Raw genomic sequence first — 15,395 nt, 5'->3', positions numbered from 1 at the left:
TGATGTGTAAGCATGGTGATAGTGATAGAAGTTTGTGGTTTGTGGACTGCACTGTAAGTGTCCTATTAATTGGATTCCCTACTGGGAAATGTAAAGACAATACGCAAGTAGCACTCACATGTGGCAAGGCTGGGAGCCCACAAATGCCTGCAGATCGGTACCCCGTCCGGTAAGAAGCTGAGATCCATACACAGTGATCCTTGTGCCTCCGGCCATAGGACCTTGATCAGGAGAAATCCGAGTCAGGTATGGGTCCTGGTAGGTGAAGATCTGTAGAGATTGGCCTGGTTCTGAGTTACCCACAGTTACCACCACAGGACCAAAAGCCAATTTCTTTGTCCGTTGGAGCTCACACACAATCCTGAGGCAAAAAAACACATTAACATTTTAATAAGCTCAGAATCACTGTATAGAATCTCAATCATCATTTACTGTGGCACTAGGTCTACTTTACGTGTTAGCGCCTTAGGTCATCTCAAGTGGAAGTATCTATTACTTTTTTATTTAGAATGCCCATCTTATTGGTGAAAAGTTGGGTTGACTATTAAGACCATACAAACATGTTGTGGATTTGTGCACACACATTAATCCAATGAGAATAAACATACACATTTCAGCAAGTATAAGAAATGAATTACTGTGGTAGTCAGGTGTCTAAACAATGCAGGAGCAAGAGAGTGAAATGCCGTACTGAGTTGAAATGAGGTAGGCCTCAGGCAGTGGCCTGCAGGCAACTCCAGCCACAGTCACACCAGCCTGAATGTCTTGGTAACGCTGGCCCAGGTTGGAGCCCAGAATTGTAAGCAGAATCCCCCCTTCCAGAGGACCGGTGAGTGGCTGGACCTGAACATATGAACATAACACTTATGAAAATATATCTGCAAATGTGTACAAACTCTGCTAAATCATGCACTGATAAAAACTGTAAATATCTGACAAGGTATGAAGGTGTGATATAGTATGTGCTTTAGTTGTTCATGTTAGAATAAAATGTGAGCCTGTGCATAACGTCTGAGAATGATGCGAGTACCTCAGTGATAAGTGGGGGTGGGCAGGTGTCTAAAGCAGTGTTAGAACAGGACTGGTTGAATACACAGCCAGGAGTTTCACTTCCACACCAAACACAGCCGTACTCCTCAGAAACAGCGTGACACTGACTGCAGTCGGACTGACCAATGGAGCAGTTGTACAGCTTCACTATGTATACACACACAAACAGAACATTGCATGTTGAGAGCTTCAGTGAGTTAATGCGATATTCATAATTTTAATAAAAAAATAATAACTATTCCTAACATTCAGAGGAGTTTTCCTCATCATTTGCTAGTTCTCCAGTCAGTTTACACCGAAGACTGGTCTAAAGTGTGTACGAAGCCCCTGTATCAGTAAAGGGTTAAAAAAAAGAGAAAAAAAAAGATGATGGTTGCTCTATTCCTGCATTTTCTGTTGTTTCAAATTATTTAAGGTGGAACTGATGCCAAATTCCAGAGACTGCTAACTGCATGAAAGTAAACATAGACCTACAATGCTAAAAAACTAAATACTTTGAGTTACAAATGAGTTTCTTGGTAGTTCAATTACAGCCAAATCCTAACAACATTTCTTTGTCCTCAAACACACCTTTCCACCTTAAAAGCCTGTGCTTCAACAAAAAATGGGAGAACAGCAGTGCCCCAGAATTGTCGACCTTGGCTTTAACAGACAGGGATGGAGAGTTGTGATGGTCTGGGTACTCACAACGCAGGTGTGGAGCTGAGTCTATACGCTGAGTGCCTCTCTTTAGGTAGACCGGGGCCAAATACTCCAATTGCTTCACTGTATATCCAAACTGCAAACAGGCGTGCATACACACACACACAGAAATACAAAATGGATGTAATAAAATATTTAAGAGATTATTTTTTCCCTTTCATTTTTTGACATTTGTTGGTATCATTATTGACGATCACCTTGTGGGCGGCACACTTGAACACGCGAGAGCCCGTCTCACTGCTCTTGTCCAGAATGGCAGGTAACAACAGCTCTTGACCTTCAATCACCACCACACACTCATAGACTTCCTCATCCTGCAAACACACACACACACACATTAAACATAAACAATCAAGTGACTCTTGGTCAAGTTGTGTAATTTTTTTTAAAGGTATATTACTGTGTTTAACATTCAAAATAAAATTTGCTGTAAGTGAATGTTCAAACAGAAGCATTGTCCGACCTCAAAAATATCCAGGTTTTTTCCTTGCAGTGACAACTCTGTGAAAAACCCAACCGGAATCAGTGAAGAACTTTCCAGAGCCCACACACATGGACACGCATCTGGACCACGAGGTTCCCCCTGCTCCTGCTACACACAGACAGTGAGTGAATGAGTGTGTGGGGAGTGACTGAGTGAGCAAGGGTGTGAACATTTACTGTGAGAAAGTGAGTGTGTGAATGAGTGAGAGATTGAGGCACAGAGATGGTGAGAAAGTGAGGGAGTGAGGGCACAGGTGAGCAAGCCGGCTCTTACTCTGCTGTTGAAGATCATGTGCTGTTGGGGGCAGGTGTGATTGTGAGTGCACAGTTCATCTCCAGCGCACCAGTGACATGGCCACACACTGCTCACACACGCCATACACCTGCCGTGACAAAGATACACACACACAGACATCTGTCACACACCTGAGGAGAGAGATACCGTTTACACACTCGCACTGCACCTGCAGCACCGTCTCTCTGATTACACACTCACACACTCAGAACGAATGGAGTCAATGACTCCTAGAGTTACATTTACTCATTCAGAGCTAAATCTGATCTGCTTTAGCTTTAGGACATAAAAACACCCAACAAAAGTAAAACACAGTCTTTATTCATTGTTTTTTAGTCTCAAGTCCTAAAGCGACTAGAGGACAACTCAAGCCAGAGTCATCAATATCACGGCAGTGTCAAATTTTTTGGGAATGAGTGGGCATGCATAGGATGCAGGATTCATTTAATATGCATCTGTGTGTGTGTTTGTGTGTGTGGGTGTGTGAGCTTACGGTGAAGTAGCGTTGAGTCTGCCCACTGCCTTACAGTCATAGAAAGTGATGTTAGTGTGAGAGATAGTAACTTCTCCAAACATTAGAGCCATCCTCACAGTCACGTGATCTAGAGGAAAAAAGGAAAATATTTCATTCAGACCTGACTCTGAACTACTGATACCAAAAGAGGATTTAACATGCACATAAGCTCTTCTCTAAGCCAGAAACATTACCTGTGCGCTTTGAGCATTCTACTAAAAATCCCAAAGGAACATCAGCAAAAAAAATGGTTTTCCAAAAACAGTGTTGCCCACATTGATGTCCATAATTCACTACTGCTGACCAGTGACAACTGCTATTACCGTGTTCTCCTTCCTAACAAGCCAGATTCAACTGATTAAATCTGGAAAATCAGCAAATGACCCCATTCAGCCTTTTTAGAGCAGAGAAAACACCAAAGAGTGCAGTAAAGAAGGCCCCAGGACTTTAGCTGCTCAGTGCTACTGAGATCTTCAGTACAGGTTCGAACATAAATAAGTCAAAGTGATCTTCTGGGATCCTGCAGGCAAGTCAGCATCATCACTTCTGAGTCTTTATAGTTGAAAATTCAGTGTGTTATGTTTGGTGCTTCAGTATAGCTTTTGGCAAATCTATTTCTGAGGAATCCACAAGTTCTGAACTAAGTTTAATACGCTTCTTTAAACTGCTCCTGGTGATTTATAACTCGCAGCACCTTATAACTCACGTAACAGCAATGTTTTCAAAATGGTTTCAAACAAGAAATTGTAGGTTAAGGTACATGACACATGGGGGAAAATGAAGCCAAATTCCATTATCCTTAAAAAAACATGAGGTTGTTTTGTTGCAGAAAAAATAATTATAATATGTCACTGTGCATGGTTTTATTCCTTTGAGGGACTTTCGAATTTTAAGGGATAAATCCCTTTGCCAAAATAATCCTTTTAGCCTAGATTTAGAAATGTAAGCTGTATCTATAGAAAAGCTTAGTTTTGAATGCTTTCCAGTGTAAATCACGTACAAAATAAGTTTTCAAAGATGTGCTTATTGTATCTGGAGGTTAAAAGACACTGATGGTCATTTATGAAACAAAATCAACTGAGACACACATAAAGGAAAACCATGACTTGACAGTTGGGTTTGTCTGTTTTGAGCACTATATTTATCTTGCTGAGTGAAATCTCTCTGGACAACATGACTCCTTTACATACTCACCGGTGCCCCGTGGGCTCGGGGGGAGGAGCTCTGGTAGAGGTGACTGACAGGTTATTCTGTTTTCCATGACAACAGCAGGTTGAGCGGGCAGAGTCCCAAAAGCACAAGACAAAGCCTCGTCCTCAGACAGCGTTGGCAACTGCAGCACTGTGAAAGAGACCTATGAGAGAAAGAGGGAGAGGCGCAAAAAAAAAAAAACATTCAGGCACATTTTTCAGCGCAGCACCTTGCCAAGGATGCTCTGTGGAATACTAAGTAGAAATTTCAGCAGTTATTTTTCCAGTCGGTGGGGGATGAAAGTGCCTCTTTTTTCCCCCCAGTATATAACCCAGAATGTTTTGGGGTGACTGCTTCCACAGCGGCACAGGAGTGAGAGATATTTCAGACTCCGTCTGTGTCGGCAGGCTGCTGTATTCAGCTGGCCGTGAGTAAAGGTTAAATTGGGGTTTGTTGAGGCGGACAATATGTCAGACTGTCTAAGACTGGCGACTAATTCCATAACTGCTCATTACACTGGTCACCAGCCAAAACACTGACATGGTTTACACTCTGCGAGTGAACAGGTTAAGCATTAGTACGTAGAGTGACAATTCATTCCGCACCGTCAAGATCTGCACGTGTGGGAAGTGAGATGAGAAGCTCAACATTAAACCTCAAGTGGATTTACCAATGAAGGAAAGTGCATATAATTGAACTTTTGCTCTTAAAGTGTAGATCGCTGACAAAACAAGATCGCTGACAAAACAAGGGTTACCAAACATGGCTTACCAAACATGGCCTACCATACATGGCAGACGTGTTTGACACTGAAACACTGGGGTAATAAAATGAAGGGGCGGAAAATCTGAGTCATTGTGAGTCAGTGAAAACAGTACCAAAAGAAAATATTATATTATTTACTTATTGAAGCTCGTAAATATGTGTTCACTGGCCTTAAAAGTTTTCTGTCAACACCACTGTAAAGAAATTGGACTCTGTAAGTTTGTCTGCAATGCACTTTTCAACAAGTGAATTATGGTAGAATTCAGCAAATAATTCCCCTTTAAGATATTTGACTTACATTTACTACATATCAAAAATATATCTGTGCTTTCTCCATTGCTCATGCATAGCCATACTTTTCTCATTTCTGATTCTTTCTTGACTAGAGTGATGCTTAGCAGAGAATACCTCAAAAGTTTGGAATATTATTTTTAGAAGAGCTCCATTTTATTCTCAAAGTGAATGCAGTAGTTTTTTTTTTTGTACTTTGAGAGAATTTGAACTTGTGCCTGAGCTTTTACCAAAGCATTTTAAAATATTTTTTTATTATTATTTTACATACTTAAACTATTTTTTGACTTCTGCTTGAGAAGGGATATGTGTGTACTTTAAGAACCTCTGCCTATAATGGACTTCACACCGCGATGGGTTTTAGAAACTGTTAATACAGTATCCTTGAAATGGATTGGAACAATAGGTTCAGCTCAACCTGCAGCGCCATTCTGCAAATATCAGAGAGTTATGTCGGCTTTTATTTACCCAGACCAGACAAACAGCAACTGTCTGGATTCAAGACAGTGGCATCTCCTGAGCAGCCCTCATTGTTGTGGAAGAACCTGCTGTGTTGAAGCGCACTACGCTATTTTCTTGTCAGTCTCAGGGCTCTGTCAACAGGTGCATTAACATTTTCAACTACCGGGACAGTAGGTAAATACCTAGGAATCCGTGCCTTGTAGAAACAGGAAGAGCATGTTTAAGGATTAATTACAACACTTCTGATTCTAACACTGGATAAGAAAAACAAGCACTGCAAAATTTGCTCTGATAAACAAGGTTATTCTGCCCTTTTTTGCTCTTTATTAAAATTTCCCTGAGCCCCTGAGCATGAAAAATAAGCATGTTAATGTCTACATATTTTTAAAATGAAGTGAATGGGAAGGTGAACGGAGGCATGAAGTGCTGATTATCGTTCTCTAAAACTGAAATGTTTAAAATTGGCACAAACCAGCAGTCTTCAGTTTTCTCTGTGATGTGGTGCAAGTGTGAATCCAAACCTGGACTCCACCACTCAGCACAACACATGCTCCAGCTAATTAAAGTCATGGGAGATGGCAGATGTCCCTTGGTCAGTTGAATACACAGTGTATGTCACGAGCATAACCAACTGTTTGTAGGTAAAACTTAGTTTCCTCAGTCCCGTAGGTCCCTCACAACATTTGTATAGGTTCATATACCAACATCCAATTCATTTTTACATTTCCAACCATACGTTATCCTTATTAAAGGGTTCATGTTGTAAATGTATCTTTAAGGCAGATGTATGTAAACAAGCCCTGTTATAAATTAATTTTATTGTGGACCTTTCAATATAACACTACACCAAAACTCCCTTTAAAGGCTAAGCACCACTTAATGGACCTCCAGGAATAATCCACATTATTGTAGTTACTGACATATATACTCTAATACGCCTATTAGAGTTTGGGGTGGGGGGGGGGGGACCAACGGTCTTTTAAACCTTATTCCTTGAATTAGTAAGAAATAACATGTTTTCTGACGATCAATAAACACAAGTTAGGAACTCAAACTCCACTGTATTTATTTGTTTGACACTTTCATAATCGCTGGTGCTTAGACTTTAAAATTTCAACAAAGGAGTAATTTCCAGTAGGACATACACTTCTTTGGAAACATGACTTGTACACGTATGTTGTTGTATTAGATGTAAATTAGTGAGTGAACATGTTGCTGTAGTATAAATGTGTACCTGGGTCTGTTCCTCTCGGCTCTGGATGACAGGATCCAGATTCTGCATGGTCACACACTGTTGATCATGGCCATAACTCCACAGCCAGTGGTGAGACTGCATGTGACGAGCACATTCCAGCTTCCTTGTACACCTGACAAACATGTACATACACACATTCACAAAGAGGCCTTACACAAAAACACAGACAACTTTTAAAAGGATTGGCTCGAATCCACTACCAGTGAACAAAAAAAGACCATGTTATTATCTGTTTGAGAAATCAAAACAGTTCTTCTCACAAATCCAATGACACACAAAGAAAAACAAAAGCTATCAAAAAGGACTGTTGGGGATTATCCACAATAAACAATGGTTTATGAACTGTACGGATTAATCCATTATGGATTGTATTACTTTAAATACCCATGCAATGACTCTGTACTAAGCGTTACACCAGACAGATGACCTACTTAATACCAATGCCAACATCAAAAAACGGTAGAGATGATCATAAGAAATAAAGACATGAAATTTCTTTGCAGAAATGAAAGGAAGTTGAGAGAAAAGTGTAGAAAACCAAGGAGATTACACGAAGTGGAGAGGCCAGAGAAAAGAAGGAGAGGGTAAACTAGAACAAGAGAAGAGAAGAGAAGAGAAGAGAAAAAAATGAAGAATGAAGAGATGAGAACAGGGGAGAAGCTACGAAAAACTAGTAAAAAAGAACAGGACAAGGGAGTAAAAGAGGAGTGTCAAATGATGACTTAAGAGGAGAACAGCGGAGGAGTGGGGAAAGAAGTGAACAAAGAGATGAGCAAAGTAGAGGAAGAGAGAAGACAGGAGAACCCTACCTGCCCTCCAGTGAGCACCAGCCGCAGTAGGGGTCCTTGATTGATAAACATGATTGACAGTCCAGATGCCTCTCACACTGAGCCAGGGGCAGCCTTGTCACCTGAGAAACATGAAGATGATGAAGTGTACAGACTGACATACAAAAGTACACTTCAGAAAACTTTGCTCTCTGATCAACCAGTGTAAAATATCTCATCCTTCACATTCATCTGAAAACCATTTCATTTGGCTCTTCATCACTTCATTCAACAACTAGAACTCTATGTAAAATCAAATTCCATGTAAAAGGCATTTAATGTATGCATGTATGTACCTGCTGCATAAACAAATACATTAGACACAGCACTTGTGTGTCACAGTTGTTTTCTTATTTCTGGTTAGTGGAATATTCTGGTTAGTGGAATAAGTCAGAAAAGAATCGTTTTTTAGCAAATGTCTTGCAGTAGAACAATAGCAGTCGGCTAATTCCCACAAAATCTGAGTTAATGCATTTAGTTCTGTGTCCATTGCAATCAGCAATGAATCTCATACAGGATCATTGTGAACGTATTTGTAATGTTTGTGCTGGTGTATAATTGTGGTTGTATGGAAATTAATAAAAGATATCCCTACAGGAAATAAAGGTTTGGCCAACATTGGGCCTTGTATGACAGTGTTGACTTGTGCAAGTCTGGCTACCTCCGCTCAGCCATAGCTTTATCTTATATGAGCCAGATGTCAGGTGGGTTGTGGACCAAGACAAAAGTGTGCTGTAACCCAAGTCAAACCCGGGTTCATGAGAGTTGGCCTACATTTGACCCATTCATCTGCTAGTGAGTTTGAGTTCCTAACTTGTGTTTATTGATAGTCAAAAAACATGTTATTTCTTACTAATTCAAGGAATAAAGGTTTAAAAGACCCCCCCCAACGGTGCTGGGAAACTCTAATAGGCGTCTTGCCTGTGACGTAGATGGTGGACAACAACTCTAGAAGCTGCACTTAATTTAATGCAAAATGATGAAAAGGTGTGTTGTTTTTGGCTGCAATCATTCAATGTACAGTGGGACATCTGTGCACAAATGGCCCAAAGATCCCAAAATATCCAGAAAATGGACTAAATTTGTCAACTTTAAACTTTGGGCACTTTGGAAAGGACCATCCGCTCACTCCGTTATCTGTAGCTCATTTCACTGGCGCTTTTCCAACAATATGGGCATGTAAGGACACCAACGAAAGGTGTTCAAGAGCCTCTGTAACATGGAGGTAAACAGGGTAAGGACACTCACTTCGCCTGTTTTAGTTGGTGTTAGTTAACGTTAGCTTGACTCGCTAAACTCGGTGGCTCAGATTATACTCGGCTACGTAGCTGCATTACGGAGGTTTATAGTGTCGGATGAATTCGAGTTCGACTTTTCACATTTACAAGAATAACGGTACCTCTAAATTTGAGTTTAGCTTATTGCTAGGCTATTGTCATGAATAATGTTGGTTATTTAGCTAGATACTGTCATAACAGTCAGTCATAACGGTGTTTTACCGCGGCGTTGTTCAGCTGTTGTCCACCAGTGACGTCACGGTCGCGTTCGAGAATTTCTGTAGCGAGCTCGGGTTTTTCCATCAATTTAATAAAATTGTCAGTTTTAAGGCAAATTAAGCAGCTATTTTCATTTTAATTCATACTTATATCTGTCAGTAACTACAATAATGTGGAATATTCATGGAGGTCCATTAAGTGGTGCTTAGCCTTTAAAGTGACATAGATCTGGCCAAAATGTTTCTGCTCTCTGGGAGTGTTATGGTGATACTTTAATGGTGAAATGTTGGTATACAACTGCAGATGTACAAAGTAGATGTAAAAGTAGTAGTAAAATAATGAACCCGATGTACTCATTCATTGAAAATCATTCATTTTTTAATCCTTTTTTTTTTTTTTTTGCTGGACAGCTTCACTTGTTGAGAAAATAGGGGTGACTTGAGGCTGGGAGGTATAAGAGACTGAAGCTGGGAAATCACCATGATATGAATGTTATTCACACACTGTTGATAAAGTCTGGAGTCCAGCTTTAACATTTAATGCCAGCTCTTTCAAACTGGCATGCATCTATTGCGCCTGTCTGTAGGCGGAGCTGCCATCATGCTGCTGCTTGTTTGTGCACCGTTCCCCATCACCATGGGACTAAGGCGCACCTCATTGGGGAGGAGCTGGCAAACATTAAAAGAGATAAAAGAGAGCTCTCCAGCCCAGTGAAGGAGATGCAGCCTGGAAGCCAACACTGACGGACTGATCTGAAGGACTAGAAACCTGTAAACAAAGGGCATTTTCAGCCATCTCTTTTCTGTGAATGTATCATGCTCCCTATTGGGAATCGGTGTTTGGACTGTCCATTCTGGACTGGTCCTTTTAAGTTCCAAATGAGATTTACTGATTAATTCAATCAACATAAACGTAGTTGATATTTCTATGATTTCTCATATTGTGATTGTCACTTGTTCACTTCTTGTTCTTTTGGCCAATAATCTTTATATTGTTATCTAAATAATTACATATTTTGAAGTGCTCAAACTTCATGTGTTTCCTGAAACCTTTGTGATTAACATGTTCAGGCTTTGCACCTTTTGATTTGCTTGCTATCCTTTTCCCCTAAGAGTAACCTCCCCTCCAGGTTGTTCCTACACAATTTCTTATTTGCATTGTTTACATGCCACTTAAATTTTCTTAAAATGACTGTGGGGTTTGGATTTTCCCATAAGGGACACAGTTTATCCCCCTGCAGCCATGATGTTGTCAGAATTTCCATTTGGGCGGGGCAAGCTTAGTTGAGAGGGAGCAAGGAACATCTATGTCCCAGAGGTCCTACATTTTGCAATATTTAGTATGCCGTGTTGTATTGTGAGGAGTTGGTGTGTTCTCTCTGTGTCTGCGTGGGTTTCCTCCGGGTGACTGTCTGTGAGGAGTTGGTGTGTTCTCTCTGTGTCTGCGTGGGTTTCCTCCGGGTGACTGTCTGTGAGGAGTGAGGTGTGTTCTCTCTGTGGCTGTGTGGGTTTCCTCCGGGTGACTGTCTGTGAGGAGTGTGGTGTGTTCTCCCTGTGTCCGCGTGGGTTTCCTCCGGTTTCCTCCCACAGTCCAAAAACACACGTTGGTAGATAGATTGGTGACTCAAACGTGTCCGTAGGTGTGCATGTGTGAGTAAATGTGTGAGTGTGTGTGTTGCCCTGTGAAGGACTGGCGCCCCCTCCAGGGTGTATTCCCGCCTTGCACCCAATGATTCCAGGTAGGCTCTGGACCCACTGCGACCCTGAACTGGATAAGCGTTACAGATAATAAACAAATGATTGAATGTTGTATTGTAATAAACATAAGACAAAAAAAGTACATTTTAAACACACTGCTGAATTTTATACGTTATCTATAGTGGATATATTTAACAGCCTAAGGTTAAAGAAATGCTTCTATGTTGGCATTGAAAAAGCATGAACACAAACAGTTATTATTTGAACAGCAAAAACCATTTCCTAAACTGTGCAGCATTTCCTAAAGTTTGACTTTGTTAGAATTAACACCGCTTGTGGATGAGTTCCTGACCAGTAAATTAAAAGCCAGTTCCATGAGGTGCCGTTATCACACAGACATTCATTAAGACCTGGGGCTGTCTAATCTAGGTTTACAAGTAATCAATCTCTTTGGTCTGGTTTAAAATGTTTTACCCAGACATTCTATGATACTACATTTATTTATTTATTCTGCTGTGTCAATTTTTAATGGCATCATGTAGTGAACAGGGGTGGATCTGTGGACAGATGTGTACAAATGTGCATAGGTTAGTGTTTTGTGAGGCACTGTACGTGTGAAATACGCTGAACACACCTTTCTCTCGGTCAGGACGTAAATGTTGTGTCCAGTGGAGTCCAGTAGTAAGTCAGCATTAACTGGGCTCTGACCATCCACCTCCACAGAATCGTACAGAGCTCCTGCACCATCTGCATGAAGAAACACCTACACACGGAAGAAACATATTATAATTACTTCCCCATGCAAACACACCACAATCAAAGTCAGGTTCACAGGTGAGAAATTACATAAAAGTGCATATAATTGCTGTTCAACTGCAGCATTTTTCAGTTTAAGTATATTCCATAAAACACACCCCCACTCTCCTGTTCTCTCTCTCACACACACACAGAGGATGTGGTCTCTATAGACTGGGCTGATGTGTGTTTCAGCTGGTGTGTGGTGGGGCAGGGGAGCGGTATCATGCAGAGGCTGGAATAAGACTAGCCTGAGGAGTTAAAGGCTGTAAACAAGCTGCCTGTGTGGATGGGGAATGTTAATATTTCATTCAGCCCTGGAGGTGCTGCGGCTGCTGCCACCCCTATCAACCTACCCACAATGAACCATGGGTGTCCAGCTCCGTTGGGACCAAAACTCCCAGCAGCCCTCGCCATCAGAATGCAGAACAAGCTGTTTCATGTCTTTCTTTCTCTCTCTCTCTCTCTCTGATTGATCATTTTGTTCGCCCACATGTCTGAGTCTCTGATATCTATGTTGTTGTACTACAAATTACATTGTGGCAAAGTAGTAATATGAAGCTAGGTGATTTTAATGTCCGGCACGAACTTATTGCTTATACAAATTTTGATACATTTCATACATAACCAGAGAATGTTTCCTGAGCTAAATACAGAAACAAAAGCCAGACAAATACTTGAGTATTCAAAATATTCAGTTCTGCCCTAACAAACACGCTTGCACTCTCACACACACTCAAAAGCACTCACGCTCCTCTCACATGATCACACACTCCCCTCTGGGCCAGACCGTGCCGACTGCAGGTGGCACACATCCCCCACAGTGATACGGGCCCAAACCAGTGAGATCAAAACACACCAACAACCAACAAAGCACAAACATTAAACAGCCGTGTTTACACACACGCCGACACAGCAGAGACTGAAGCGGCCCTATAGAAGCTCCAACTGCACGCCGCACACTCTTAGCAGTTAAAAAGTACAAAAGCCGACGGCAACAAATCATTATCAGCCACTTATGGAGCTCAGAGAGAGGGAGGGAGGGGAAGAGAGGAAGATTGCTATTTTTTTCTTCCTCCGGAGTCGAGTTAAAATGCGGATCTTTTGTTGTGCCTCCGAGTAACAGCGCAGAGAACTGGGCTGATAAGCAGATTAAGATACGCGTTGTCACTTGTCCACGGTAAACATTCCCGCAACTTGTTCACGGTAAACATTCCTGCAATTTTCAGCTGCAGCGTTTCCTTTGCCAAAGCATCGCAGTAAAAACAGGTCTACCTGCAATTTAAAAGACAAAACAGACTTCTGCTTGTCATCAGAGAGACTGGAGCTGTTTTGTGCCTGACTTTGGCAATAAACTGTCAGTTACGACAGGAAAGAAAGGTTTTACTGACATGTAAATTAGTAGCAAACAAACCACAGAACATTGTTGGAGTTTGTAAATATAGGGGTAGGCAATTTTCAAAACAGGACCGAAAAACAAGCCAACAGAAAACACATAAGCATGCATCAGGAAGCATGCGATGATATGCATTTAATGTGGGGGATAAAGCTGCTGACCACACAGAAGAGGGTTCAATTCCCTGCTTGGGGAGGAGTACCAAACTATTTCAAAAAGAATTCTTGGGCAAGATTTACGCTACATTTGTCTTCTGTTCATTCATTCATTCATTATTTGTAACCCTTATCCAGTTCAGGGTCGCGGTGGGTCCAGAGCCTACCTGGAATCACTGGGCGCAAGGCGGGAATACACCCTGGAGGGGGCGCCAGTCCTTCACAGGGCAACACAGACACACATTCACTCACACCTACGGACCATTTTGAGTCACCAATCCACCTACCAACGTGTGTTTTTGGACTGTGGGAGGAAACCGGAGCACCCGGAGGAAACCCACGCAGACACAGGGAAAACACACCACACTCCTCACAGACAGTCACCCGGAGGAAACCCACGCAGACACAGAGAGAACACACCACACTCCTCACAGACAGTCACCCAGAGGCAACCCACGCAGACACAGGGAGAACACACCACACCCCTCACAGATAGTCACCCGGAGGAAACCCACGCAGACACAGAGAGAACACACCACACTCCTCACAGACAGTCACCCGGAGGCAACCCACGCAGACACAGGGAGAACACACCACACCCCTCACAGATAGTCACCCAGAGGAAACCCAAGCAGACACAGGGAGAACACACCACACTCCTCACAGACAGTCACCCGGAGGAAACCCACGCAGACACAGGGAGAACACACCACACTCCTCACAGACAGTCACCCGGAGCGGGAATCGGACCCACAACCTCCAGGCCCCTGGAGCTGTGTGACTGTGACACTACCTGCTGCTCCACCGTGCCGCCCATTTGTCTTCTGTGACTTGACAAATTGTGAACATCTGTTAAATTCCATAAAACATGTGCAAAAAGCATAGAACAAGATCTCGCTTAAACATTACTGAACACTTCGAAGACTGTTTTAAGCAGCAATGCCACAAACATCACTACCTTTTTTTTAAAAATTTAACAACAATACCATGCACTGGAAAAAATTTTAATATCTGAGTCCAGCTTAAGGTACTGAATATATCGCATGCTACATGTGCATCTGTTTGGAATGTCTGAATTACGGAGTGTGTATTTAGAGACCTTGCCCTTTATCCTACTCCGACTAGGCCTGCAATGGTCAGTCAATAAAGTCAATCAGTCATTGACTAATTGCTGAGTCAAATATAATGACCTTAAAAGTCCATTATTAATGACCCCTCTCATGTCTTTCATTCCCCATTTAAGTTCTTTTCCCTTGTTCACCATTACCGCTGCCCTAGATGTCAGTCAGTTTTACGGAGGGAGATATTTGTGCCTGAGGCCATTGGGACGATCAACAGTCATTGCAATCAAGCCATGTATTTTTTTCATCTATTTATTTATTTATTTATTTGTTAATTATTCGATGAACCCTGCGTTCTTGTGTTATGAGTTTACTTATTCCGGCCGGAGTTGAGTTTTAAACCCCTGGCTCTTGCTGACAGCCCTAAGATGCAGTCAAACTTTCTCTAAGCCCCGGTCTGCGGTTTGTTCCACTAACTGTGAAAACTGATCTTTCAAAAACATTCACACCACTAAACAAGGTGTCCTTGACCACAGGATGTAACACCACACTGGACACAAAGCTCTGAAGTCAAATGGCAGAGTTTCAAGAACATTCTGTGTTAATGTAATACAATATAATACAGTAAAGGGAAACTAGGTAACATTTCGAGTGCTGGTTATATTCAAGGTCGAATATCTATAGCTATTCCACTAGCTGCTAAAATAGTGTACTATCTATGTTTACATTATGTTTACACTTCTGTTCCCTCAACACAATACCAATATCGTACGCTGCCCTTTATTTCATGTACTTTACTCCCACTATGAACTGTGGACTGGTTCCCACTTCCTAGCATTTACTATTTACTGTTATGTTATTTGTTTGTGAGGAGTGTGGTGTGTTCTCCCTGTGTATGCGTGGGTTTCCTCCGGGTGACTGTCTGTGAGGAGTGTGGTGTGTTCTCCCTGTGTCTGCGTG

The 15,395-nt window shown here is 41.9% G+C and overlaps 1 protein-coding gene across 2 annotated transcripts in view; it reads right to left on the bottom strand.

The window, feature by feature from the left end:
* The window catches only part of plxnb3 (plexin B3), a 96,381-nt gene that overhangs the window by 16,390 nt on the left and 64,596 nt on the right, over nucleotides 1-15,395 (bottom strand). For both annotated transcript variants that reach the window (XM_066643121.1, XM_066643120.1), the window contains exons 4-15: nucleotides 11,663-11,791; nucleotides 7,818-7,918; nucleotides 6,988-7,120; nucleotides 4,239-4,398; nucleotides 3,024-3,132; nucleotides 2,510-2,618; nucleotides 2,216-2,344; nucleotides 1,950-2,066; nucleotides 1,738-1,828; nucleotides 1,031-1,197; nucleotides 692-843; nucleotides 119-361 (exon numbers count right to left, since the gene is read on the bottom strand). In XM_066643121.1, the coding sequence (XP_066499218.1) occupies nucleotides 119-361; nucleotides 692-843; nucleotides 1,031-1,197; nucleotides 1,738-1,828; nucleotides 1,950-2,066; nucleotides 2,216-2,344; nucleotides 2,510-2,618; nucleotides 3,024-3,132; nucleotides 4,239-4,398; nucleotides 6,988-7,120; nucleotides 7,818-7,918; nucleotides 11,663-11,791 (1,640 nt within the window). The remainder of the gene's footprint in view (nucleotides 1-118; nucleotides 362-691; nucleotides 844-1,030; nucleotides 1,198-1,737; nucleotides 1,829-1,949; nucleotides 2,067-2,215; nucleotides 2,345-2,509; nucleotides 2,619-3,023; nucleotides 3,133-4,238; nucleotides 4,399-6,987; nucleotides 7,121-7,817; nucleotides 7,919-11,662; nucleotides 11,792-15,395) is intronic.

Source organism: Hoplias malabaricus, chromosome 14, assembly GCF_029633855.1.
Source record: "Hoplias malabaricus isolate fHopMal1 chromosome 14, fHopMal1.hap1, whole genome shotgun sequence".
NCBI lineage: Eukaryota > Metazoa > Chordata > Actinopteri > Characiformes > Erythrinidae > Hoplias > Hoplias malabaricus.
The sequence above is the reverse complement of the archived record's forward strand: the minus strand, read 5'-3'. Positions and strand labels throughout refer to the sequence as shown.